At 38.6% G+C, this 27,898-nt stretch overlaps 2 protein-coding genes across 3 annotated transcripts in view; both read left to right on the forward strand.

The window, feature by feature from the left end:
* The first annotated feature begins 832 nt into the window (after positions 1-832).
* ppm1kb (protein phosphatase, Mg2+/Mn2+ dependent 1Kb) lies at positions 833-24,008 on the forward strand. Of its 2 annotated transcripts, none has more exons than XM_057843341.1 (7): positions 833-980; positions 5,231-5,728; positions 5,832-5,932; positions 13,385-13,550; positions 13,835-13,979; positions 16,856-16,990; positions 22,224-24,007. In XM_057843341.1, exons 2-7 carry the CDS (start codon positions 5,271-5,273, stop codon positions 22,353-22,355), a joined length of 1,137 nt encoding a protein of 378 aa, XP_057699324.1. In that variant the 5' UTR covers positions 833-980; positions 5,231-5,270; the 3' UTR covers positions 22,356-24,007. The 2 variants fall into 2 exon arrangements, with proteins under 2 accessions (XP_057699324.1, XP_057699325.1); XM_057843342.1 differs by having other exon boundaries at positions 866-980; positions 5,267-5,728; positions 22,224-24,008.
* Positions 24,009-24,961: 953 nt separating this feature from the next.
* abcg2d (ATP binding cassette subfamily G member 2 (JR blood group)) overlaps positions 24,962-27,898 on the forward strand; it is a 34,596-nt gene continuing 31,659 nt past the window's right edge. The window contains exon 1 of the mRNA XM_057843340.1: positions 24,962-26,555. The gene's annotated coding sequence lies outside the window, so the exon portion shown is untranslated. The remainder of the gene's footprint in view (positions 26,556-27,898) is intronic.

The following is a 27,898-nucleotide window of genomic DNA, read 5'->3' on the forward strand; positions in this document are numbered from 1 at the left end:
TAGAATTTCATACAGGGGCCAGGGTACCAAAGTAGGGTTTTAAGGTACCAAAATATGGTTTCAAACTACAGTTCAGGCACCAAAGTGGAGTTCCAAACCTGAGGTAGGGTTTTTGATTAGGCTTTCAACAGGGTAACCTCTAAATAGAAATTTAAAAGATATTTCCCTCACTTTATTTGTGAGAAAAAAACTTATGTGGAAGCAGTGTCACTAGTATCCATTTTGTTCAATACTGCCCTCTGCTGCCGACAGAAGTTAATGTCACAACGACTGACGCAGACGCAGGGACGTACACGTTGTCACGTGAATAAACCCGGAAACTATCTTTTGATGGTTTTTGAGGTCTATCTACATCTATCTTAAATTTGGATTCGTATTATATTTTTTTGAAACCAAAACGAGTAAATTTTTTTAACCAACATGTCTAAGCATTGACTGATGAACGAACGCCATCTTTAACGGAATATTAGACGGTCAGCCGAGCAAGAACTGCGTTAAAATAAAAAGAGGCAGTGGTCAGTTTTAATGAATAACATTAATTTATAGGTTTTGACTTATATATTTGCCGGTGGCCTTTACTTTTTGTTTATGGTTTTACGACGGCATGACTGCCAAAGGCTTTATTAGGGTCGTAAACAGAAAAATGTAGGTCAGACTTCAAAAACTCATGTCTTCGGTAACTGTCCTCCGATTGGCTACGCGCACAAGATACTGATAGATGATAGGTTCTTTTAGCTGTCGTCTTAAACCACTTTGACCAATCAGCTGACTTGTTCGTGGGGCGTCTACGCGGCAGTAGCACTTTCTCGCATTCCGATTGGCTGGCGGCCTTCTATTACCTTGTTTAATAACATTTATTACATAAGCTAAACGAGACAAGTGAGAGGAGTGTCGCGCGCGGTAACCATTCAACAGAGCGACGAAAGCGGCGTTTGAAGACGAACGAAACAAGATTTATTTTCATCAGAAATACATCTAAGGTATGATTTTTAGTTGTCTGTATTTTCTTTCTTGAATTGAGAAGAAGTCGTCGTAGCTTGCTGGTCGGCTAACTATTGCTAACAGCTAAAAGGCATGCTAGTAAGACCGTAATGTACGTAAAGTCCCAATTTTGTTGTGTTTTTGCTAAATATGTGCTTTATCGTAAGCTTTAATTAATAATAGAGAATGTACGTTATGCAAAAGATGATGTAATGCTAACGTTAGCCGATTGAAGTGTATTTAACTCTTTCAGTGTGATTGACGATTATAGACGTCCAAAAATGTGGCTCGGAATTTAAATGCGTTTATCACTAGTATACCTCCAAATCCATTTTAAATGGGAGGTTTGCAGCGAATTGGACGTCTATCGCTGCCAATGGCAGTCAGTGAGTTTATTTAAGATGAGTGTTCTAAATGTAAAACGACAAAAAAAATAATTAATTTGCGTGCATTGTTAGACGTGATAAGTCAAACTGAGTTTTGAGAACATAACAGTAGGTATTAGGGCTGAATAAATAACGCAATTGTTTTAATATTAATACATTGCTTTCTCTGTTAAAGACCTTTCTTGCTAATATAAACACTGATAATACTTCAAGGAACTGTTCTAAAGGCTCCAAATACGTTCAGTCTCGTTGTAGTTATTCATTGTACAACTGTTGCATCATCCTTTTTTTTCTCATTATAGTTGAGGATGAGAAAAACGAAATAAACACAAATGGAATGCAGTCCTAAATGTTGTCGTATAAAATTAACCAAAGGAAATGGATGGGATGCATTGCAGTACATGCCTTAGTGTGTAGTTTTCAATATTGATGAACCTTTTCTGAATAGGCCCCTTATGCCCGAAAGGCATTCAAGCAGGAAGTTGTTTTGACTAGAAACACTACTTAGTCAAGAATGCGTCTTCCGAAATATTTGGTGTGCACAAACTACCAATATAGCTGAAAAAACAAACTTTGAAGCAGTTTGAAACGTGAGAATGTGCTGAAAAATGTTCATATGAAACATTATTGCACAAAATCAACTTAAAAAATACAAAGAGATTCAAGTAGTATAAAAAGCTGAGACCCCCAATTTGGCCAAATTTCAAAATTGTCCGATATGCATGTGTGATAGATCATTAGAAAGCTTAAAATCTCAATTTTCTGGAGGAAGAAAAATTTTGAACAGGATGGTATTTCAAAAAAAAAAAAAAAAAAAAAATCAAACAGCAAACAGCAAAACCCAATCTTGGAGGCGAGAGCACGCAAGAGCAGAATTACAGACGCCATGACTTTAACGAGATATTATCGCGTATTTATCTTGTTTCGATCTAAAAACTCCATGTAGCATGTATTAGAGATGTCCCGAGCCGATATTTGGATTGGATCAGACGCCGATATGTGGGATTTTCCACTGAGGTTGTTTGTGTGTTTTGCTTTTTTAAGACAGTTTACAATATTATTTGCACGTTTTACTGACTATGCCATTTCTGTTTGTTATTTATAATGTTTTGTGTTTATCATTGAATAAACAGGTCAGTTTCTTATTACCAACCGGTGTGTGTTATTCAAACTCACCTAATTCAACTGGCTAGTCGTTATCAAGAGTACTAAAACTCTTTTCAACATGAGTCTGACAACTATGTAAGGAGGCTAAATAACTTTAAACTTTAACACATGCTCAGATAGGCTGGTATCGGTATCGGCCAGTATCGGTATCAGATCAGAAGTGCAAAACAATATCGGATCGGAAGTGCAAAAACCTGGATCGGGACATCCCTAGCATGTATCACCGAGTGTCAAGACACAGCTGTAAATGGCCACAGCTGGATTTTTTTTTTAGCCTGGTACTCCAGACTCACCGCTGTTCCAGCTATTGAGTCTGGCCACCATTAAGTGGATAAAATTTCCAGGGCGGAGCAAGCCACAGCAAACAGACAGCGGAGTGGACCAATCAGCGACGGGCGGGACGAGGGACTTGCGCGCGGAAGTAAACATACGAGGAGAGTGGAGTTTATTCAGCATGGCTAGTGCGAGACAGACTGTTGTCAATGACTTGTGTGGAGTTGTTTTTGGTAATTTAAAACGGATTTTACCGTGGATTGGAACATATTCTCGGCTCTCCTGTTCGCCATCTGTGTTGTTGCGGAGACAACTTCCGACGCGAAAGAGTGACGTTGCTCGTTAAGAACACGTGACGCAAATAAACGAATCTGATTTGTCGATTGATTTTGTACTTGCTCGAGAGGCCGTTAATGGGCTGGGTCCCAGACTATCCTCTCAGTGTTTGAAAAACACAGGGAGAACAGTCTGGCCGTGCCAGGCGAATTTTTTGGGGGATTTTAGGGGTGAAACATGGTCATATAACAAGGGTCGCAAAGCAGAAATCGCAGACATCAGGGAGTGGTTTTGATTTTCTTTTTCATATATTTACCCTTTTAAACTTTTTTTTTTCTATTTTTCTTTGTTTGGATGGATTATTTATCATCTACCACAGGGGTGGGCAAACTATTCCACAAAGGGCTGCAGTGGGTGCGGGTTTTTGTTGCAACCCATTAAGAGGACACATTTTCACCAATCTGCTGTTTTACAAATGCAATCAGTTGATTGCAGTCAGGGGCTTCTCATTTCTGCTGAAACCTCATTGGTTATACTATCTGTGCTGGGTCGGTTGGAACAAAGACCAGGACCCACTGCGGCCCTCGAGGACCGGTTTGCCCACCCCTGATCTAACATATCGGAGAAAATGCGACCGTAAGAAAAAAAATACAATTAAGCGATTAGTTATGAGGTAGATATCCGTGACTTTTTTACAGACGCCATTTTTTTTCATTGTGACGTCATTTGTTCAAAAGTTTAAAATATGCGAGTGAATAATTTTTTTAAGTGTTTTTTTTTTTTTTGGGTTGTTTTTTTGAACGAAATATTAGATCAAATCAATCAATTAATGAGTCTAAATTAAAAATGACAAACATTTTAAATAATAAATATAATTAATTACCTTCGTTTTATGGCTGGGTTGAAACAAACGCGGTTGTGCGGCGTCTGTAAACAGGGGTTTCCAGGGTAAAACGGACAAATTAAAAATAGTTCGGGGGCTTAATGGGCCATGAATCTGCTATGGCAGCATATAGACATATTGTTCTATTAAACACAACATTTTTGGGTTAAAATACAGCAGTTTACTTTGAAGAAGGTTTCAAGAGCAGAACCTGCTTTTTCAGCCTTGTCTGTGTATTCCGCCATATATATGAATTGAAAATTATTCAAAATAATTGACATTCCCAGTAGAGTAAATGATGTTACACTTATATAGCGCTTTTCCACCTTTCTAGGCGCTCAAAGCGCTTTACTGGTGACACAGGGGCCACTTCTGGCCTGCCACTTTGTTTTGTGTTGCCTGTAAAAGTAAAATATGCATTGGCTTTTTTGCTAGAATTGATTTAATATTTGTGTAGTCCAGAATTATTACTGTCTTTTTTTTTTTTTTTTTTTTTTTTTTTTTTTTTTTTAAGCAAACTACACAAAAGATTTTAAAAATTTTTTAAAAAAGAGTACAGTGGTACCTCTACATATGAAGTTAAATATCGATGGAAACGGGTTACGCTACACAAGCCCTTTATTGTGCTTGTTGTTAACACTTGTCTATGTAAATCTGATGTTGGTAGATTGTTTTCTTCTTGGAGATGAAATGTATGTGTGGCAGCTTTGTAATTTTTTCTTTTACATAGCGTTTTGACAGTTGCTGTCATATTTTCGGAATCAAAGCACCGTGTACCGGAACAGCATCCCTGAATCTTATACCGGAACTGCGTGCCTGCCCTGAATCTTATACCGGAACTGCGTTCCTGACCGTTTTGGCCCACTTTCACCCCTGCTATTAACCCAAATAAATCAACAAATAAGCCACACTGGACTATAAGCCGCAGGATTCAAAATGTGGGAGGGGGGGAGCAGAGGTTTATAATCCGAGAGTTACGGTAATTGTCTTGTAGGCAGAGGGTGTGAGAGGAGGGTGGAAAAGAGGAGGTTGGTTTTGAGGAACTGTACAGCTGGGTGTCACCAACGTAGCAGTAGAAGTGGATGTTGTATTCACGGAAGATGGGACCAAGGGGGAGAATGTAAATGATGAAAAGAAACGTCTCTAGGACAGAGCCCTGGGGCACGCCAGCGGAGACTGGGCCGAATTAAATTGGATGCAGTTGCCTTATTTACACCTGAAAGTGACTTAAAAGTCGCATTCTGAATATGCACTGGTGTTTCAGGTGGTCCCTGTCTCTCTCCGCTTTTCCCGCCGTTAGGGTGATGTCAATCACCTGTCTCGCCCGCCTGGCAAGGTGCAGCGGGCCCCACGTCGGCCGCAGCGGCCTCCCCCAAATGGCCGTAGCGCCACTTCTCATCAAGCGGGCCGTCACCCTCCGCTGCAGGCGTCTCCACACCCCTTCAGACAAGCGTCGCAGCGGCTCGCGCTTCGACCCCGACAGCAGCGGGAAGCCCACCACCTGGGACTCCTTCGGCATCTGGGACAACCGCATCGACGAGCCCATCCTGCTGCCGTCCAGCATCCGCTACGGAAAGCCCATCCCCAAGGTCAGCTTGTCCAAGGTGGGCTGCGCCTCACTCATCGGTCAGCGCAAGGAGAACGAGGACCGCTTCCAGCTCTCGCAAATCACCGACAACCTCATTTACTTCGCCGTCTTCGACGGGCACGGCGGGCCAGAAGCCGCCGATTTTTGCGACAGACACATGGAGACGTTTATCAAGTAATTATTATTCAATTATTATCAATTATTTTGAACGTACACCGACCGAGAAGTAACAATCGATCTCCTTGCACTTGATTTTGTTTGTATATTTTTTTTCCAGGGACCTTGTGGCTGACGAGGACAATCTGGAACTGGTTTTAACTCGAGCTTTCCTGGAAGTTGACAAAGCTTTAGCCAAGCATTTGCGCCGCTCCTCAGACGGTAGGTTGAGCGCAAATCTCATTAGTCTTGCTGAGTTGTTGGTCGTACACAGTAGTACCTTTTGTGTTTTTTCAAAAAGAGACTTGGACTTTATGGTACATATAAAGAAAAAAATGGGATGCTCAGTAAGATTTAGGTTTGAATTACGTCAAACCAGCTAAATTGAGCATTTACAGTGATTCACAAAGTGTTCTGTACAGCCGGGTAACAGTTTTGGGTTAGTTTAGGGTAAAAAAAATGTGTTAAGTCGACAACTTTGTCTCTTCCTTAAAGGGAAAGACAACACAGATGATAAATGAGTTTCAAGACGGTTGCTCAAAGTATTTTAGAATGCTAATTGATGGAGTTTTCCGATAATGACTTTTTAACCAATAAAATGTATATACGAGGGGCATTCAAAAAGTAATGCACTCAAGTGCGTTGCTCGTACAGGATTCTACCAATCTTGTTTATATTTGGCACAAACATGACAGGACACACCTTTTTGCGATTTTTATATGTGTTTTTCTTATTTTCAGATTTTTAAAGCTTAAACTGGCTTCCAAAATGGCTGCCCCTCTTGAAGCTCGTCAGAAACAAAGAACTATAATCAAATTCCTTGTTGCAGAGGGAGAAACCCCTCTGAGGATTCACAACCGGCTGGAAAATGTCGACAAGGATGATACTATAGCACTGTAAAAAGATAGGTACAGCGATTAAAAAATAGTACCGAAGACCACGAAGAGGTGGGTAAAGCCAGCATAGCCGATAAGCCCCGTAGTGGTTGCCCATCCACCTCTGACGAGCTTCAAGAGGGGCAGCCATTTTGGAAGCTTGTTTAAACTTAAAAATCTGAAAATACGAAAAACACTTACAACAATCCCAAAAAGATGTGTCCAATCATGTTTGTGCCAATTACAAACAAAATTGGTAAAATCCTGTACGAGCAATGCACTTGAGTGCATTACTTTTTGAATGCCCCTCGTATTTCAAATAAAAAAAATATATTTTCAAAAATAGATGTTTTTAAATTTTCATAATTTTTTAAAATTTATTTTTGCATTCAAACACATTTTTTTTTTTATTGAAGTGACTTTTTCTATGATTGAAAATATATATTTTGATTGAAGCAACTTTTTATTTGATTGAAGCAACTTTTTTTTTTTTGATTGAATAATAAAGACACAAATCTACCTCCATACGCTTGAGCCCTATAATGGTGGGCGAGGCTAACCGGCAGATTAAAAGACTAATTTGTCGTCATCTGCGCTTTGCTAAATTGTTGTATATAGTCGAATTGTCTCAAAATATGACTCTAATTCACATAATATGCTATAGACCCTACCCACGTGACGTCACAACCCCACTTTCCTGAATGGTACCGCCCACTTGTCCGTCAAAACATAGTGTTAACCTGTTACGGCTACGTACATTTCTCCTATTTACGGCGTGTTTTTCTGCTCCTTAACATTAATAATCAAAATGGTGAAGGCGTGTGTGGCTGTTGGTTGCACTAACAGAGAAGATGGAAGGAGAGACTTGAAGTTTTACCGTATTCCGAGGGATCCAAAGAGGATTTGGATACTTGGATAAAAAGAATATCCTGTAAAAATATTGGGAGTAGAGAGACTGAAACAATGACATTTTGCAGCTCTCTTCGTCTCGTTTTCCTCGTTCTGAACAATTCCCCCTCAATGGGCTGAATAGTAAAACCGATGAGCCTAGTCTACCGCTGACGTCATCCACCTGTTGGGGACGCTAAATCCCTATAATTGTAGGCGTGGCTAACCGGCAGATTAAAAGACTAATTTCTCGTCATCTGCGCTTTGCTAAATTGTTGTATATGGTCGAATCGTCTCAAAATATGATTCTAATTCACATAATAATGCCATTTAAGACTTTTTTTCTGGTGTCGTATGCTCTTTAAAGCTTGGGAAATCTTTTTGTATCCAAATCCAGCTTTAAACTTCTCCACAACAGTATCTCGGACCTGCCTGGTGTGTTCCTTGGTTTTCATAATGCTCTCTGCACTTTAAACAGAACCCTGAGACCTATCACAGAGCAGGTGCATTTATACGGAGACTTGATTACACACAGTTGGATTCTATTTATCATCATCGGTCATTTAGGACAACATTGGATCATTCAGAGATCCTCACTGAACTTCTGGAGTGAGTTTGCTGCACTGAAAGTAAAGGGGCCGAATAATATTGCACGCCCCACTTTTCAGTTTTTTATTTGTTAAAAAAGTTTAAATTATCAAATAAATGTTGTTCCACTTGACGATTGTGTCCCACTTGTTGTTGATTCTTGACAAAAAAAATTAAATTTCATATCTTTATGTTTGAAGCCTGAAATGTGGCGAAAGGTTGCAAGATTCAAGGGGGCCGAATACTTTTGCAAGGCACTGTAAACTTTCCGCCGGACTCCAATTAGGTGCGCTGTGCGTGTGCTTGGAAGCCATGTTGCAAGTGACGTTACTTACGTCACCAAGTGACGTCACCACGTCAGTACGGAGCATGTGCAGAAAGAACGCAACCAGACACCATTCCGCTTCCCTGTTTACATGATATAATTTTACTTCTAATCGGTTTGGGAAAAGGAATATTCCACCCCTGTGAAACGGAATGAAATTCCATTCGGTTTGGGCCTGTTCATTCCGAATGAGGTGTTTATATGGAACACATTTATTCGGTTTGAACATCTAAACCGATTGCAATTGGAATATTTGGCTCCATGTAAACGTGGCTAGTGTTAGGCAGATGCGTACTTATAATAATAATTTTATAGACAAATGATACTATTTACAGTGGCGGCAGAGAGTTTGGGGGGAGGCACAAAATATTTACGTCTTCCTTGGGGGGGCGTACCAGAAAATAATTGAGAAGCACTGATCTACACTAAGGTGAAAATCATCTTTCAGAGGTTTTTTAATTATTTATCGACCTGTACTGATCTTGATCAAATGTCTTAGTCACTGAATTTACTGGACTGTTATTTATTTTTACATTTGTTTGGTGCTAATTTTCATTCCTAATGCAACTATTATTGACTGTAACCACGGTGCAATAGCTCTAAATTGCCTTATCATCCAAGTATTTTTAACATTTATCAACTTATAGTCTGCCATTGGCGGCTATAACTGTCCAAGCCATTTAACTGGGAGGGCTGGAACGATCTCTGCCAGCCCTCCCAGTTGAATGGATTGGACGTGTTCCTTTTGAAACACATGGAATTTTTCAACTGAATCCTAGCGTGTTTGAATACTAGGCTAATGTTAAACATAGTTTACGTGGCACCCTCGGGGGGCGCCGCGCTGTGTGCTATGTCCCAATATGCCTGTGTGTGTGTGCATGTTATCTACGGCAGCTCAGAGCTGGAGACACCAATGTGGATGACGAGGGAGTCCAGCGGGTCCTAAATCCTGGACTTCTGGAAGGTTCCCTATCTTTCTCTCACTCTCCCAACCCCTCTTTCTCTCTCTTTCGCTCTCTACTCGCTCTCTCTTACCGAGTGTACGCGAGAGCGTCTTTCAGAACGTCTTTTGTCACCCTCTGCCAGAAATCTTCCACTTGACGCAGCATGTCTAATGTGCGCAATTGGCTTGGGAACACTGCTTGAAACTGCCGTGGCGTTTCGGGAGCTGAAGTTCAGCGGTGATGAGTTTAAGCATGTCGTTGCTGTACCAGTTTTATTTGAAACGCGCGGAACGTATGGTGACGCATTAGGAAGTGGCTGCCGCTATATCTGGCTTTTAAGATGTTAAACAGAAGCGTTGAAAAATCAAGAGATGTTAAATCACGCTTGTCAGTTTCAAAATGGGTCCCTCACAAAAGGCTGTTCACTAAAGATACAACAATTTAAATAAATATGTTTTAGCAGTCAAATTTTGTCCCTTCGGTTTCGTGATGCAGCTATGAATTATTTAAGTAAATGATTAGTCGGGTCATCAGAAAACAAATGCGTTGCAGAATAATTTTAGGAGATGCAAAACAGAAAAACAAGGGTTTATTGAGTCAATAACATTTATTTTGACCTGCACATTCAATAGCGCAACTTTAAAAAGAGCATTAAATGCGCAGTTTACCCTACATATAAAAGATTGTGGCGCACCGCCACACCAAAATAAAAGCTGCCACGCCTTGCAAATGAGATTTTTTTTTTTTTTGTTCTTAAGATTAGGGGTGGACGAATCCATTTTTTGAAACCGATATCGATAACTTCCTGCTCCTCAAAGCCGATAGCGATATTGATAACCGATAATAAATATATAATTTTTTAACTGTATAACCTGAGTTTTTGAACACCTGGAGGTTTAAAAAAAAAAAAAAAAAAAAAACTAGTGGTGGATTCAATATAGATTTGCCTTTGATCTCACCAGATTTTTTATAATGACATGAACAAAACAGTGCGTTTCACTTCTGCACTGCCTGACAGCCAGCTAAGAATGAATGCACGTCCATAAACCACAAGGCTTGGTCTTTACTTGCTTTTATGGGAATACACGTCTTAATATTGTTAAAAGTACAACAGAAAAATACACATATTCAATACTAAATATGCAACAAACTGCAAAATACACTTATATACGCAACTATTATATGTATAGCATTGCACACTAGCTTGAGCTACTAAAGCATTGGTTGGCTTCGATAACACAAGTCAACAACTTATGAAGTTCTGTACATATGACCCTTCACCATAGAAGTAAACATATATTGCACATCCATATGTTATAGTAAACATAAATACTTACATATATTTCCGAGGCGGAAACGTAGCAGAAAGCATTCACGACTGTCAATGCTACCGCTAGACACCACAACGTGTAAGTGATTGAACCAAACTACTGTAACAAAAAATAAGATGCAGTGAATTATTCTGACCAGCAGGTGGGAGCAATGCCCCGCAAATGGTTAACTGAGTTCCCATACAAGTGTGTAAAACTGTAAAGCCAGAACAGTACATATTATCGGTCCTATTATAAATGGTATTGGAATTATCAGGATGACGTCATAATTCCTATTATTGGACCGATAATTATCAGACCAATAATTATGGTGCACCAGTACTTAAGATTTAAAGATACATTCTAATGCAATACTTCTAAATGAATATATAGCTCACTATTTACACAGTATTTGCCAGAAGTTGTCTGAAATAGCACTTCGAATACAAATTGTTCCTTTACGCGCTTTATGTTGAAAATCACATCGGCTCTCCTGTTGCAAGCTAGTGCCTGACTACGTTGGCGCGGAGTCTGAAATGGCGAGAAAAATCCACAGAAAGGTATTTCAAGTTAATTAATCATTTTGGTTTAAGCCTGTGAAAACGTCCTTAATATTGACATTGACATAACGTTCAAGTTCTTTATATCGCGAATCGTTGCATCCTAGCATAGCATTTGTTCGTTGCTGATATCACTGGTTGTGATTTCAGGTGAGTATTTAGAAAAGATTAAAGTTATCGACGGGCAAGGGTCCGTCATCTGCCGCTTAATCTGGGGTCGGGCCGCGGGGTCAGCAGCTTTAGCAGGGAAGCCCAGACTTCCCTCTCCCAGGAGCAGGAAGTTATATCGGTATCGGTTTCAAAAAATGGATATCGTGCAGCCCTAAAAATTAGTCGATCAAATTAACTTAACAAAAATCAGCTTGCTTAAATGCTATAAAACGCTGTTTTTTTTGTTTTGTTTTTTTTTTTAAACAATTTTCTTAATAAATCGTTCAGACACATATTTCCACAAAAAAACTGCTAAGCATAGCGCAAAACTAAATGACGAATGCATAAAAAAAAAAAAAGCTCAAAATAAACACTAAAAGCCTAATGTTGGCCTTAACAGGGAGCAGTTCGATTCAGCCATTTTTTGACAAGTTATATCATATTAACTGTTCCCACCAGATGGCAGTGTCTCCTCCCAAATCACTAAAACTAAATACAGCACATTCAGAACAAACCATTACAATACTACTCTAAATGATTACACACTTTTCTAAACAGATTTTGATTAATTTGATGACTGATAGCCTTGCAGATAAAGTATCGTATTGGCCCGAATATAAGACGGCCCTGATTATAAGACGACCCCCTCTTTTTGAAGTTTGAAAAAAGACTTTTTGAACACCAAAATAATTTTTATACAGAAAATAATTACAGTACATCTGAAACATGATTATAACAATATATTTGAGAGAAAAAGCATGTTATTTTGCCTCATTCAAATCTTACAATCTGAGCATGTAAACTAAAGTGCAATCACATTTGTAAATGAATGGCTTCTGGTTTTTGAAATGTAAATAAACCAATCTATTGTGATAAAACAACAAAATTGCAATAACTGCATTAACCATCGAAGTGAAATCTAACTGTAACGGTAGTCTTGAAACAAATCTGAATAAGGAAAAACATTGCAGTAAAATAATGCAAACTGGTTAAACTTGAGAGTAGCTGAGATCTATCATGACAGATCATCGCTTCAGTGATATCTGGCGCCATCTAGTGTTGTGAATGGGTATAATGTCTAGACCGCGAATATAAGACGACCCCCACTTTTTCAGTCTTATTTCAATGCAAAAACACCGTCTTAAATTCGGGTCAATACGGTAGTCGATCAAATTAACTTAACTTGCGTAGCAAAAATTCGCTAACTTAAATGCTATAAAACGCTGTTTTTTGTTTTATTTAACAATTTTCTTAACAATTCGTTCAAACACGTATTTCCACAAAAAAAAAAAACTGCTAAGCATAGCGCTAAACTAAATGACGAATGCATAAAAAAAAACATATTAGCTCAAAATAAACACTAAAAAACTAATGTTGGCCTTAACAGGGAGCAGTTCGATTCAGCCATTTTAGACGAGTAATGTCATATTCACTGTTCCCAACAGAGGGCAGTGTCTCCTCCCAAATCAATAAAACTAAATACAGCACATTCAGAACAAACTATTACAACACTACTCTAAATGATTAAACACTTTTTTAAATAGATTTCGATTAATTTAATGACTGATAGCCTTGCAGTTTAAGTACTTAATACTAATTTAACTCATTCAGTAACATTGACGGCGCTTGACGTCTAATCCTTACTGACTGAGGAGTCAAAATGGATTAGCGCTGTCAATGGCGGCCAGTGAGTTACAGCAACGACATGTGAAAATGACCATTTAATTCAGATTTTAAAAAAAATTTGATCTTTTTATTTTGCTGCTGGTAAAAACTCTACATACATAATATTTGTATTAGATGACTTTTGTATGTGATTGGTTAGCAAAGCCACGCTAAATGTTGTTTGAGATGTACATTCAACTGTTCAAAGTGCATGTCGTGCATTTTCATTGACAATCGTATGATCTACTACGTGACCTTAGTCCCCGCCCCTGTCTTCATGTGTGTGGTTGTGTGTGTGCGCACGCGAGATTTCTCTTCGTCCCGCGCGGATTTCATCCACTCACGCTCGTTCTATGTCATGTGTCGTAGCGCCCGGGGCGAACGCGGGCACCACCGCCACGGTGGCGCTGCTGAGGGACGGCATCGAGCTGGTGGTGGCCAGCGTGGGCGACAGCCGCGCCATGTTGTGCCGCAAGGGCAAGGCGCTCAAGCTCACTGTGGACCACACGCCCGAGAGGAAGGACGAGAAAGAAAGGCAAGTGGGGCGAAAATATATTGATATATACTTTTAATAACTACTTGTTTGCATTGGCTGCCATTGACGGTAGTAGACGTCAAATCCATTTAGACTGGGCAGGGCGAATGAGCATTCGTTCATTTGCCCCGCCCAGTCAAAATGGATTGGACGTCTAGCTCAGTCAGTGGCATGCAATCAGTTAAATACAATGGAAAAAAATTGTTTACTTGAAGCCAAATATTCTTTTTAATTTCATTAATTTAGCTTTTATTCACATTGCATTAATTCATAAATCTTTGTAGGATCAAGAGGAGTGGCGGTTTCATCACCTGGAACAGTTTAGGGCAGTCCAACGTCAACGGCAGGTTAGCCATGACGCGAAGCATCGGGGACTTTGACTTGAAGGACATGGGGGTCATCGCGGAACCAGAAACCAAGAGAGTGTCGGTACGTTGAGGAAACACTTTTATTTGATCATTGCTAAACTCCTTCTCGCCAAAAAAACAATACGGTCCATCTTAATGACACTCAGCAACTCCCACAATGCAAAGCACTACCCTTCTGTTAAGTGGTTATGTTACCGGTTTAGAAGCTAGTATGAATAATGTAGTCAGCAGTTATATCATACCATTAAGGGTGTAACGGTACATGTATTTGTATTGAACCGTTTCGGTTCGGGGTCCTCGGTTCGGTACGTCAAGTAAAGTGCTGTCAAATTTAGCGCGTTAACGGGCGGTAAATAATTTTTTTGAATTAATCACGTTAAAATATTTGACACATTTAACACAAGCGCGGAATGCCCGCTCATGCTTCCCATAATCCCACTGTTACGTCCCACGGACGGCGAAACATAAAACGAGCCACGCACACAAGTTGCAAGTGGACACAAATTTATCCACACAAGTTGAACTCGCAATGAACAAAATATACAAAATGCGGAAGAAGCTGGCTTCAGCGTAAGTCCAGGCCAAAACAACAAACAAAATGAAACTACACTTGAACCCCACCCGCTAAGTAAACCCTGATCGTAAAAAAGAAAAAACAATACAGCCACTACCCTGGCTTCTACACTAAACAAAACAGGTTGAACGAAAACGGCAGTTTACCTCTACTGCTGCGGTGCTCTTATTTACAGTGGTGAACAAAAACGATCCAATAACGAATGAACACAAAATACAGTGCCTTGCAAAAGTATTCGGCCCCCTTGAACCTTGCAACCTTTCGCCACATTTCAGGCTTAAAACATAAAGATATAACATTTTAATTTTTTGTCAAGAATCAACAACAAGTGGGACACAGTCGTGAAGTGGAACAAAATTTATTGGATAATTTAAACTGTTTTAACAAATAAAAAACTGAAAAGTGGGGCGTGCAATATTATTCGGCTCCCTTGCGGTAATACTTTGTAGCGCCACCTTTTGCTCCAATTACAGCTGCAAGTCGCTGGGGTTATGTTTCTATCAGTTTTGCACATCGAGAGACTTACATTCTTGCCCATTATTCCTTGCAAAACAGCTCGAGCTCAGTGAGGTTGGATGGAGAGTGTTTGTGAACAGCAGTCTTCAGCTCTTTCCACAGATTCTCGATTGGATTCAGGTCTGGACTTTGACTTGGCCATTCTAACACCTGGATACGTTTATTTTTTAACCATTCCATTGTAGATTTGGCTTTATGTTTTGGATCATTGTCCTGTTGGAAGATAAATCTCCGTCCCAGTCTCAGGTCTTGTGCAGATACCAACAGGTTTTCTTCCAGAATGTTCCTGTATTTGGCTGCATCCATCTTCCTGTCAATTTTAACCATCTTCCCTGTCCCTGCTAAAGAAAAGCAGGCCCAAACCATGATGCTGCCACCACCATGTTTGACAGTGGGGATGGTGTGTTCAGGGTGATGAGCTGTGTTGCTTTTACGTCAAACATATCGTTTTGCATTGTGGCCAGAAAGTTCCATTTTGGTTTCATCTGACCAGAGCACCTTCTTCCACATGTTTGGTGTGTCTCCCAGGTGGCTTGTGGCAAACTTTAAACGAGACTTTTTATGGATATCTTTGAGAAATGGCTTTCTCCTTGCCACTCTTCCATAAAGGCCAGATTTGTGCAGTGTATGACTGATTGTTGTCCTATGGACAGACTCTCCCACCTCAGCTGTAGATCTCTGCAGTTCATCCAGAGTGATCATGGGCCTCTTGGCTGCATCTCTGATCAGTTTTCTCCTTGTTTGAGAAGAAAGTTTGGAAGGACGGCCGGGTCTTGGTAGATTTGCAGTGGTCTGATGCTCCTTCCATTTCAATATGATGGCTTGCACAGTGCTCCTTGAGATGTTTAAAGCTTGGGAAATCTTTTTGTATCCAAATCCGGCTTTAAACTTCTCCACAACAGTATCTCGGACCTGCCTGGTGTGTTCCTTGGTTTTCATAATGCTCTCTGCACTTTAAACAGAACCCTGAGACTATCACAGAGCAGGTGCATTCATACGGAGACTTGATTACACACAGGTGGATTCTATTTATCATCATCGGTCATTTAGGACAACATTGGATCATTCAGAGATCCTCACTGAACTTCTGGAGTGAGTTTGCTGCACTGAAAGTAAAGGGGCCGAATAATATTGCACGCCCCACTTTTCAGTTTTTTATTTGTTAAAAAAGTTTAAATTATCCAATAAATGTTGTTCCACTTCACGATTGTGTCCCACTTGTTGTTGATTCTTGACAAAAAAATTAAATTTCATATCTTTATGTTTGAAGCCTGAAATGTGGCGAAAGGTTGCAAGATTCAAGGGGGCCGAATACTTTTGCAAGGCACTGTATTAATAATCTTCTCACAAAGCCAATACTGCAGCGTGAATTGAATTTGCTTGAAATGAAACTCTGTTAATTTCACTGTGTTCGTAAATTTGTTTCGTCGAGGTTATCATTTTTACGTCAACGCAGTGACAGTCAACCTTCCACTGAGCAAACCAGTTTCTCCACCCATCAGATAGAGGACTAGCAGTTGAAATAAATGGAATAAAGCCAGTTAACTATTTAATACCTGAGTCTATTTTTTCCGACTTTGCATGCTTTGCATTAAAACTTTTCGGTGCGTCACTTTTTAAAACAGATTTATTTTATCTTGATTATTTTTATTTTACTTCCAGGACATCCCTAATTTTCAAACACATGACCCTTTCATTATACTTCCTCATCAAGGAGAAGAAAAAAAATGCCCACAAGATGGCGGCAAAGATATAATTTATAGAAGATGGCCAATCACGGTGCTCATAAAGACAAACATTCAAAACTAGTGCCATTTTCAACTTAAATGCGCTTTCTTTTCCTTCAGCTGAGCCACGTGCACGACTCCTTTCTGGCGCTCACCACCGATGGCATCAACTTTATCATGAACAGCCAGGAGATCTGCAACGTCATCAACCAGTGTCACGACCCCAAGGAGGCGGCGCAGCGCATTTCTGAGCAGGTACGAGCTAGCCTCCTTGTGGCACAATTTCTTAACTGCGGGGTTATTTTCGTCCATAAAAATGAAAGCATTTCGTAGAAAGACAAGTTTTTCATGACGATGACGTAACGACACTGGGCTAAAAATGCGTCTTGGGTGACTGTAACATAAGTAGAGTTGCAGCTATCGATTATTTTAGTAGTCAATTAAACTATCAACTTGTTATTTCGAAGAATCAAGTAATCGGATTAGGAAAATTTAATGCACTTCAGAATAAATTAAAAAATGAAAATTAAATGAGTAAGTCCAGCAAAAAAATGAATGGCTAAATTGCATAGCAGAAGTCTGTTAGCTTAAATGCTACAAAATGCTCATGTTTTTTGTTTTATGTTTTTTACAATGCCCTTAACAAATTGTTCTAACACATATTCCAAAAAAATACGGCTAACAATTAGAGGTGTGCATCGGCACTGCCCTCACAATTCGATTCGATTACGATTCGGAGGGTCACGATTCGATTCGATTCAGAGGGTCACGATTCGGTTCGATTCGGCAATGCATTGCGATCCATTAAAGCCTGGGATGCAATAAAATTCTAAAGCAAAGCAGATTTTTCGTTAATCATGAGGAAACACAAGCGGTCAGACATTAAACAACTTTTTATTGGCTCTTGTGTCACTCCTGGTTGAAGTCAAATGAAAATACTTTCAGATAGATATATTAAAAAAAAAAAAAAAAAAGATAACAGCATTTAATTGGTGCTTTGAATGAGACCAGGGCTTTTCTCTTTTTTTTTTTACACACAGTAGCAGCCTTTCACACAGTGCAACATCTGAACTCCTGTGCAAAAACAGTAATAATAGTCATTGTATTTTAGTCAAAACGACCCATCAATAAAAATATTCAAGTAAATATTAAAGAAAACGACAAAGAAAATATTGTAGTGCAGCAGCATCTTTATCGCAGTATCAATCCAGGGATCAGTTCAGTTGCAAACAAAACATCAACTAAATTGCAGTGTAGAACAAAAGTAAAATGTAGGCCTAGCCCACTACATATGTGCAATCAACTTAGAAATGCAATCAGTAACTACCACATAACAATAAAAAATAATACATTAAAATGAAGTGCAGCAGCATTTTAGCAGCCATAACAGTCTGTTTCAACATGAGGAAATATCCGTTTTTTGCAATCGAGAGAGCAGAGAGATAGTACAGGTTAGATCGAACCTAAAAAATACAGTCCGACCCGACACGGCCCGCTGGTATTGAAGCCCTACCCGGTTTGGAGTGACGCGGGGGAAAAAAAAACGCAGCAGCAATTTATTTTCATTTCTTCGAGTTGGCAGAAAAAAATGCAAGTTTTCTTAATGTTTAAATAGTCTACATATTTTTATGATTATTATAAAAGCATTTACACAACGAAATAACGCTGGGAAAGTTTATTATAAAAAAAAACCATGCGATTTTGCAGACACACAGAGGAGAACATTCAAAAGGATCACATTTGTGTTGCCTTTGTGTGCATAAATAAAAGTGTCTTTCGTAACGGATCGCAAACACCACAGTGGAGGAGAAGAAGAAAAAGCGGGCGGCGCCACTGCGTTCACGTGCGTCCATAAGCAAATGCACAAAACAGAGAGCCTACTCTCGGTTTTATCCCATTTTTTAAATAATTTATTAGTCCGGCGTGGCCGCCAGGACCCGACCCGAACGTCAATGCTTAACATTTTGGACCCGACCCGTTCGGGTTCGGGCACAAGATCTAACCTCTAAGAGATAGGACATAACATAACAATGGCTGATGCTGAGAAATTTCAAATTCCAATTATTGAAATATGTCAAGTAAAGCGGAACTAATACACAGCGCGGTCTTCGGGACGCAATGAGAAACGGACCGCATTGCGTCCCGAGAGTAAACATCATGCTTGTCATAGACCGGGGTAATGCCAGTGCTCAACTCACGGCTTTAGCTCAACTCATGCCGCTGGATAAAAAACAAGAATACCTGACTGCTGCTGACAGCTGCTACAAACTACATCAACGTCGTTTTACTGTAGACAATAGCTATCATATGTATATAGAACTAGATGCACAATGACAGACTCGACGGCGTTAGCAACATTGAAGTATTGAAAACTAGTTGCGTTAGTAAACAGCCGCCATCTTAATGCAGGAGACTTTCCTAGTAGGCTGTTGTGAACCTTTCAAGCGAACCTAATTAACTTTTTATCTAAAATACTCCTAAATCGGCAAAATCATGACTTGAATCTATCTTCAAAACAGTTTTAAAACTTTCGCATGTCGAAAGTAGACCGAAGGGAAATTATGGAATAACGGGAGCAATTTTAACAACTTCAACAGTTGATTCGCAAAATTAAATGAATTGAATGTAGTTTAAAGAAGCTGATACAGAATGGGGACTTGAGTATTTTATTTACCGTTTTAAAATGTTAACTTGATACTGAAATAGTCGTTTATTTAAACCTGAGAGGCTTTTTATACAATTTGTGTAACTAATCCACGAAACATTAAAAGCATCTAATAGCTTGGGGGGTTTGTGGGATTTTCCACTGAGGTTGTTGGTGTGTTTTGCTTTTTTAAGATAGTTTACAATATTATTTGTTCGTTTTACTGACTGACTACGCCATTTCTTTGTTATTTATAATGTTTTGTGTTCGTCACTGAATAAACAGGTCAGTTGCTTGTTACCAACCATTGTGTGTTATTCAAACTCACCTAATTCAGCTGGCAAGTTGTTATCAAGAGTACTAAAACCTTTTTCAACATGAGTCTGACAACTAAGTAAGGAGGCTAAATAACTTTAAACTTTAACACATGCTCAGATAGGCCGATATCGGTATCTGATCGGAAGTGCAAAACAATATCGGTATCGGATCGGAAGTGCAAAAACCTGGATCGGGACATCCCTAGGGGAAACCCTGTATATAGTAATATTTGTTTTCTTATCTTGGCAAGAGAGAACCAGCAATGTTGCTTTAAGCGTAGATCTGTACTGAATGATCGTCACGCACTTTAAATGTAACTCGTAGCGTTAGCATAGCATTCACGTTAGCATTTGAACACTCAGACAACTTTTTTTTACATACAGTCCGTGGTGTCCCGGTCGGGATAATTAATTTAAAATTCACTAAAAATGGTTGCGATGTGTTTTGGTCTTAAATTAGATTTTTTCATGGTCTTAAAAATGTTTTAAAAAGCATTAAATTAGACTTTTAACGGGTGCAAAATCCCGACAAAGACTAACCCATTTTGAAATGACGAAAATCTGACTTAAGACTAGTATGTATTTTAGTCCAAACGACTGAGACGAAAATCAAAAGCAACACTGCTTAAAGGGTATGAAAACGCAAAGGGGGTGTGAGACATCAATAGAACAGTTATGTGCCAAGATGACAAATATTGATAAAGTTAACTAAAAAATCAATCACATTAATGAGCAATTATCGAAAATAGATCGAAAATGACGAACATTTCCGAAAGTGTTCCGGAAACAGCCGAATGGGGCAGAGACGTCATAACAAGGAAACAAAAGGTCGAGGCAGGTGCCATCGTTGTTTATCGACGAGAGAGTTGCGTCCGTGTTTTATCAAAAAATCGCTAAAATGCTTCAAACCTGTCATGCTATGTGGTTTACAAATAGCCATTTGTCGCAATGAAATACCCATGAGTTGCCGAACGCGAGAAAAAGAGCTGGACTACGCAGACAATGAGTAAAGTTCGTCAGTGCTTAGAGGGCTAATTTTGCAATTTTACAGGGAAACGGGAACCTGACGAGCTAAAAGATGTGCCTACAACCTCAAAGAAAACAAAATTTATGCTACTTCCCAATCACTAAAGACCCACGAACTGCGAAGGAGTGAATTCGTGACCGTATGTGAATAAATCGAGTGATTCGAGCATGTCTGTGGAACAGGAATATCAACTTGTAGAGATCGCAAATCATGGCGACTTTAACGTACATTTGAGACAACAACTCTACCGAAGTTCTGGATTAAAGTCATTTCGGAATATCCCGACATAGCTTGGAGCGTGCTGAAAACTGTGCTACAATTTCCAACATCGCTAGCTTGATGCTAGCTTCTCTCACTCTCCCATCTCGTCTCAACGAAACAAACTCAGCCCTTCCACTGATTCAGCGGGTGAGTTGTATTTTTTCCGGGCACTTAACACGACGGGGCTAAAAACAAATGCTATTTTATATTTGCTGTATTTTTCTGCCGCACATTGCCGGTGTTCTGACAAAGTTGGCATGCGCGTAACGTTAAAAAGGACCGCGAATGCAGCGATTCCTAAGTACACACTACAAACTTTCTTTAAAGAAAGGAATATTAACTTACGTTTGCCATGTTTGGCGCACACAACAACTGCACGTAGCCCTCTCACTTAACGACTTCGCCGTGTCCTTAAGCGTTAATTTACGCCATTTCCGTGTTGCACATGTATGTTTGTGATGTTAATAGTTTTTTAGCACCATTGGATAACATTGATAGTCCAACTCAATATAAAAGAGGGACACCGGTCTGTGAAAAAAGACCCAAATCACACCGGTCCTTGGTGCAAAAAAGGTTGGGGACCCCTGCTCTAATCCCGTTCATATTTGTGTCGGTTGGCAGAGCGAAACCGATGATAGCATATTAAATGATAATTATTTTATATATTACTTTATTTTGCGGTCACTGTGTGTCAGCTTTACAAAAAGATGCAAAACATACCATTTGGTGTTTCCCACACGAACTGTTGTCGGGGTTTCATCAGTGTGATTGCTCCCCCCAATGATCCTTTCATTAGGCTGCATTGGCTTTTGTTTGGGCTCAAATTGATAACCCAAAACACCAAAGAAAGGTTCATAACTCTCCTCGTCACCATTAGAATGTTCGTTACGTCGGATTCGTCGCTGCAACTAGAAACGGAATTGTCTGCCATCATCGCCGCCATTCAGTACTAAAGCACTGAGCCGGTTGTTTCCTTGTTTTGATGTTACGCCCACAATCTGCCAGATTTCCGGGATCTCGGGGGCGGGTCTTTTTAGCTTGAAATTGACCCAAATTTCTCTCATTTTCTTGGTGTTGCGATGTGTGTAATTACACGAAGTGACATGATATGAATCCAAAAGGCATTCGTTTATGGATAAATGATGGAATATTAGCATTTCCCCACGTGTTGACATACACTTTAACTTGTCTCAAAATGGTTTGTCAAAGCTGTAAACTTTCTGAAAATACATCCCGCAGGCTCTCCAGTACGGTTCCGAAGACAACAGCACCATCATCGTGGTGCCTTTCGGCGCTTGGGGCAAGCACACCAGCTCGGACAGCGGTTTCTCCTTCAGCCGGAGCTTCGTGTCTAGCGGACGCTGGGCGTAGCGCCGCCGAAGACGCCGGGTCTGACGACCCTTCAAGCAAGTGCAATAGTCCGCAACGGTTCTCTTAACTCATTGACGGCGATAGACGTCAATGCGTTAAGAGGGAAAAAAACCTAATCTGATGTGTGACAACTGCTGTGATAGTGCACTAAAAGTCTCCGCTTTTATCCATTGCGACGGGAATTGGCGTGTAATGGCTAAGACGTGGGGGACCGTGGAGTGAGGGTATGATCGTGTCGGTCCAGTTGGAAACTCGGTAGAACCTCTAAAGTTGTCGTTGTACGGTGAAAAAATACTTTCTAAATTTTGTTTGTGTTTCGGCTCTTCAATACAAGATATTAAAAGTAGTAAAAAGTGATGTGATGCTCAAGTACACATTTTGAATGTTGAAACACAGGCCTTGAGCGCCCTCTTGGGGTTTAGTGTCGAAATAACATGTGAAATGATATAATTAACAATTGACTGGCCAAATTATTTTTAGAAAAAAAAGAAAAAAATCTGTGACTTATAGTATGAAAAATACGGTAATTTTGTTTTCAATGATGTGGGGCAAAAATCTTATGAGTCATAGTAAGTTGTGAGAATTAAGTATGATTGATTGAAAGTTAACTAATCTGCTTTTCCAAGAAAAAGTCATTTTAAGACAATAACTATTCAATTTTACACAAATAAATGATTTTTTTTACACGCAGAAGTTGTCATTTTAGTGGACTAAAATGCTATGATAGGACAATTTTGATGCAACCCAATTGAAAAAATTAATCTAGTTTGATGTGATTTCAATCTGAAGACAAAACTGTCTGTGTTTGTCTTATTAGATACACGCAAATTTAACTATTTGCAGATTATTTTCACAAGTATTTGACTTTTTTCCCAAAAAATATTTACATTTTCTTGGAGTAAAAAACCTGTTGAAAATCCTTGGCTATTCAAAAATTGTTCAGCTATTCGCGCTAATTTTTCGTGGAGTTCCACCACATCTACTGTAAATCCATATTTAGCGTCCCAGAAATGGGTTCGTTTCAGAATTTAGAGGTTCTACTGTCGCTGTTGGCAGCACTTATTTGCACTTGGAGTCAAATCAACTCGGACACATTTCATTTGGAAATGAGTCCACTTACATATTTCATATCTGCCGTACTTATTTGTAGAACTGTAGAAACCAATTGTACCTTTTCCTCATGAGGTGCTTGCGTTCTAGAAATCATTTGCACAGTCTAGCGGCTTAAAGAAGTGAATGAACAAGCATATATTTTTTTTTCTTTTGCCGGAATGTTCTTAAGAAACTGTACGAGTGAACCTGACATTTGTAAACGTTATATACAGGATATATATTTTTTGTAATCACAATCAATGTTACACTGAGTGAGATGTACAGAAAATGTACGCGTTATTATTGTGTAAATAGGAGCTATTTATGCAAAACTGTTGTTTGAATTGTTAACTGACGCACAGTTCATGTTGTAATTTATCCATCCATATTTGTAAATATTATTCTCATTGTGGCGGCAAACAAGGCAACCTCATTTCAAACACTCTTCTGTGAACGTCACTGTTGCGTGTTTTTTTTTTCAATGACGTAATCATTGCTACATGTGGAATGTATACATGAAACGGACTGTATATAGTGGGTATTACTTGGAATTTAATTAAATATTTGCTTCTTGAATTGGTCTTTTGTTTTTATTTCGGGGGTAGTTGATGAGATCGCTGCCATTGACTCAAGGGTGGAAGGCGGGAAAGCTAATGGATGGAAAAGAGGAAAACCTAACTATGAAAATGGAAGAAAAGGGTAGAAGGATAAGTAAATGGAAAAGGTAAGAGGTGAAATAAAAGCTCGAAAGGGAAAAAAAGTGGAAGTGGAAAAACAAAAGGAAGGAAAAGGGAAAAGAAAAATGGGGACAATGGATAATGTGGAAAAGTACATAAGAAGGGAGGTAGAAGAGTTGAGAGGGAAAAGAAGTGGAAAAGTGAGAAAACTGGAAAGAGTAATAAAGGGCGAAAGAAAAACCTGTAGGAGGAAAAACTTGGGAAATGGAAAACGGATGGGACGGGTGGAAGTGGGAAAGCAAATAATGAAAGGAAAAATGTGGAGGAGGGAAAGAGTGGAAAAGTGAAAATTGGAAGAGGAATTAAAAGAGAAAAAAGAGGTGGGAAATGGAAAAGGGAAGTGGAAAAAGGAAAAATGGAGGCGGGGAAGCAAAATAATGAAAGGAAAACGTGGAGGAGGGAAAACAAAAGTGGAAAAGGGAAAATTTTGAAAGTAATATGGGTGAAAGAAAAAAGTGGAGAAGGGGAAACAATTGTAGAAAATGGAAAACAAACGATGAGTAGAAGGTGGAAGTGGGAAATAAAAGAAAATTATGTGGGAAAGCAAAATGATGACAGGAAAAACGTGTGTAGGGCAAAAGTAAAGGAAAAATTGGAAGAGGTAAGGAATTAAAGGGTGAAAGAGAAAAAGGAGGGAAAACTAAATTCTGGAAAATGGAAAACTGATCGGAAGGGGGGAGTGAAAAATAAGGAAATAAAAGAGTGAAAGTGGGAAAGCAAAATAATGAAAGGAAAAACGTGGAGGATGGAAAACAAAGCAAAAGATGGAAAACTAAATTGTGGAAAATGGAAAGCAAAGTAGAAAAGAGAAATTTGGAACGGGAAATAAGAATACAAGTGAAACAAGGATGAAAGAAAAACTACAGAGTGGACAAAGAACAACTAAAATTGGTGTGGAGGAGGGAAAACTAAAAAGGTGAAAGTGGAAGGAAAAATACGGAAGTGGGAAAATAAATTGTGGAAAATGCAAAACAAAAAGGGGGAAAGCGGAAAAGAAGCTGAAAGGGTGGAAGAGGGAAAAATCAATTATGGAAAATGGAAAACGGGTGGAAATGCTGAAGCGCAATATAAGGAAATGGGTGGAAGAGGGAAGACAAAATAGTAAAAGGGAATCGTGTAGTGGAGGGAAAATGAAAAAAGGTGCAAATATGGAAGTGGGAAAACTAAATTGTGGAAAATGGAAAACAAAACAGTAGAAAAGGGAAATGTGGAAAAGGGAAAATAAGTACAACAGAGAAACAAAATGAAAAAACTACAGAGTGGACATGTGGGAAAATAAACGGATGGAAGAGGGAAACGTGTGGCGGAGGGAAAACTAAAAAGGTGGAAGAGGAAGGAAAAATACAGAAGAGGGAAAACTAAAATGTGGAAAATGGAACACAAAAACTCGGGAAATCGGCAAAGAAGCTAAATAAAAAGGTACAAGAGGGAAAACTCAATTGTGGAATATGGAAAAAATGGGTGGACAAGAGAAAATGCAAAAAAGGAAATAAAACGGAAGAGGTAAGACAAAATAATGAAAGGGAATCATGTGGAGGAGGGAAAAAACAAGGTGCAAGAAGAGGGAAAATTAAATTGTGGGAAAAATAGAAAACTGAAAAGGGAAATGTGGAACGGGGAAAATAAGCACAAGAGAAATTAAAGGAAAGAAAAACGAGTGGAAGAAGCTAAAAAAAAAGGAAGTGGGAAAATAAATGGATGAAAGGGGGGAAATATGGAAGAGGGAAAACTAAATTGTGTAAAATAGAAACAAGATAGGAGAGAAAAAACAGCAAAGAGGGAAAATAATTTTGGAAAAGGGAAAACATGGACAAGGTGGGAAAGAATACATTTCACATCATATTTAAGACTGAAATGTTACGTGTAATGGCTTGTGAATAAAATTACTACTCGTACTCGTGCTCATTACCAAAACATGAAAGAAACCATTTTTGGTATTTAACAGGCAAACCGTATCTTAGAATATAATATTGTGAGTTGGGATTTTCTTTTTATTTATTTGACAAGAGTCTAATGTAACAGAAAAAACAAAATTACAATATAACCAAGCCACATTTACACTGATCATCTAGTTCATATTACATTTTTGGACACCGATAAACACAGTCCACTCCTCACTATGCTTTTCACTACATTTTCAACCAGAACCATCATTTCCTGTCCTCCCTCACTGGCCGACTCCAGGAAATCCAGACCTAAGACGCGGAAGACGAAAGAAACCCCACGCGCAGATTTGAGCCATTAAGTTGGAGAAAAGAAAGGGTTAAAGCGGCACGCCTGGCTGACCTTTGTTTCTGATCTCTCCTCAGATCTTGGCCACTTTCTCTCGCCTCCTCTTGACCAGTGCGGCCAAGCTTGCTCTCGTGGCCTGGTGAGTCATTTATAAACTATTATTTCTTAGACTACATTTTGTTTTGAAAGATGCAAAATCTGAAAAAGTCAGTGTTATATTCATTTGGAGTATTGTGTTTACCTTAACAAAAACACGTAAATGTTAGTTTTTGTACCTGCGCATTCATTGACAATTATAGATGTGGAATTTATATATTTTATAGTGCCAAAAAAATGTTTTTCAAAGCATTGCACGTTACATTTTAAAAATATACAGAAATCATTGGAGGAATACATTAGTCCATAAAAAGAATATTAATAAAATAATGCTAAATGTAGAAAATTTCATTTAGGGTCCATAGCACACTGCAAATTTATAAAATTATCAGATTATTTTTCCTAAATCAAGTCAAATAATTTTCTCCATCTGGTTTTGAGTGTTAAACACTGGGTAACAGATTATTGCGTCAGATTATTCCATTTACTTTAAGTAAATATTACTATTTGTTCATATTATGCCCATTCATCTTCAAAGTTATCAAGTTATTGTTCACTTAAATCAAGAAAAAATTGCATTCAAATAATGTTTTGAACAATATATTTTCTTGAATTAACACATTTCAAAGCTCTTTTCAAAGCTTTATTTATTTATTTAATTAAATATACTAATTTATTGCTTAAAATAACTCTGTTAAAGTTATTTTCAGCTAGCTATTTTTATTATTTAAAAAATCTAAGTAAAATTTACTTGAAGCACTGGCAGATCATTTCACTTATTTCTAGTAGATTTACACTGAAAACAAGGGAATTTAATCTTAATTATTGTGTCAGATTATTCCATTTATTTTACGTAAATATTACTATTCGTTCTTCTTTAGCCCATACAGCTAAATGTTGGTCATTTTTCACCTATACCAAGACAAATTTGCTTTTAAATAATGTTTTGAACAATATCTAATCTTGAATTAAGAACATTTCTGACAAGCTTTAAAAAAAAATGTTTAAATACTGTATACTAATTCATTGCTTAAAATTAGTCTATTAGGCTTATTTTCAGCTAGCTATTTTTTTCATGTTAAGGAGTCTAATTGAGTAAAATTTACTTGAAGCACTGGCAGATAATTTCACTTATTTCTGGTAGATTTACACTGAAAACGAGGGAATTTAATCTTGAATTATTGTGTCAGATTATTCCATTTATTTTACGTAAATATTACTATTCGTTCGTCTTTAGCCGATTCAGCTAAATGTTGGTCATTTTTCACCTATACCAAGACAAATTAGATTTCTAATAATGTTTTGAACAAAATCTAATCTTGAGTTAAGAACATTTCTGACAAGCTTAAAAATAAATAAATAAATAAATAAATATCCTAATTTATT

This window comes from Corythoichthys intestinalis, chromosome 8, assembly GCF_030265065.1.
Source record: "Corythoichthys intestinalis isolate RoL2023-P3 chromosome 8, ASM3026506v1, whole genome shotgun sequence".
NCBI classification, from domain to species: Eukaryota; Metazoa; Chordata; class Actinopteri; order Syngnathiformes; family Syngnathidae; genus Corythoichthys; species Corythoichthys intestinalis.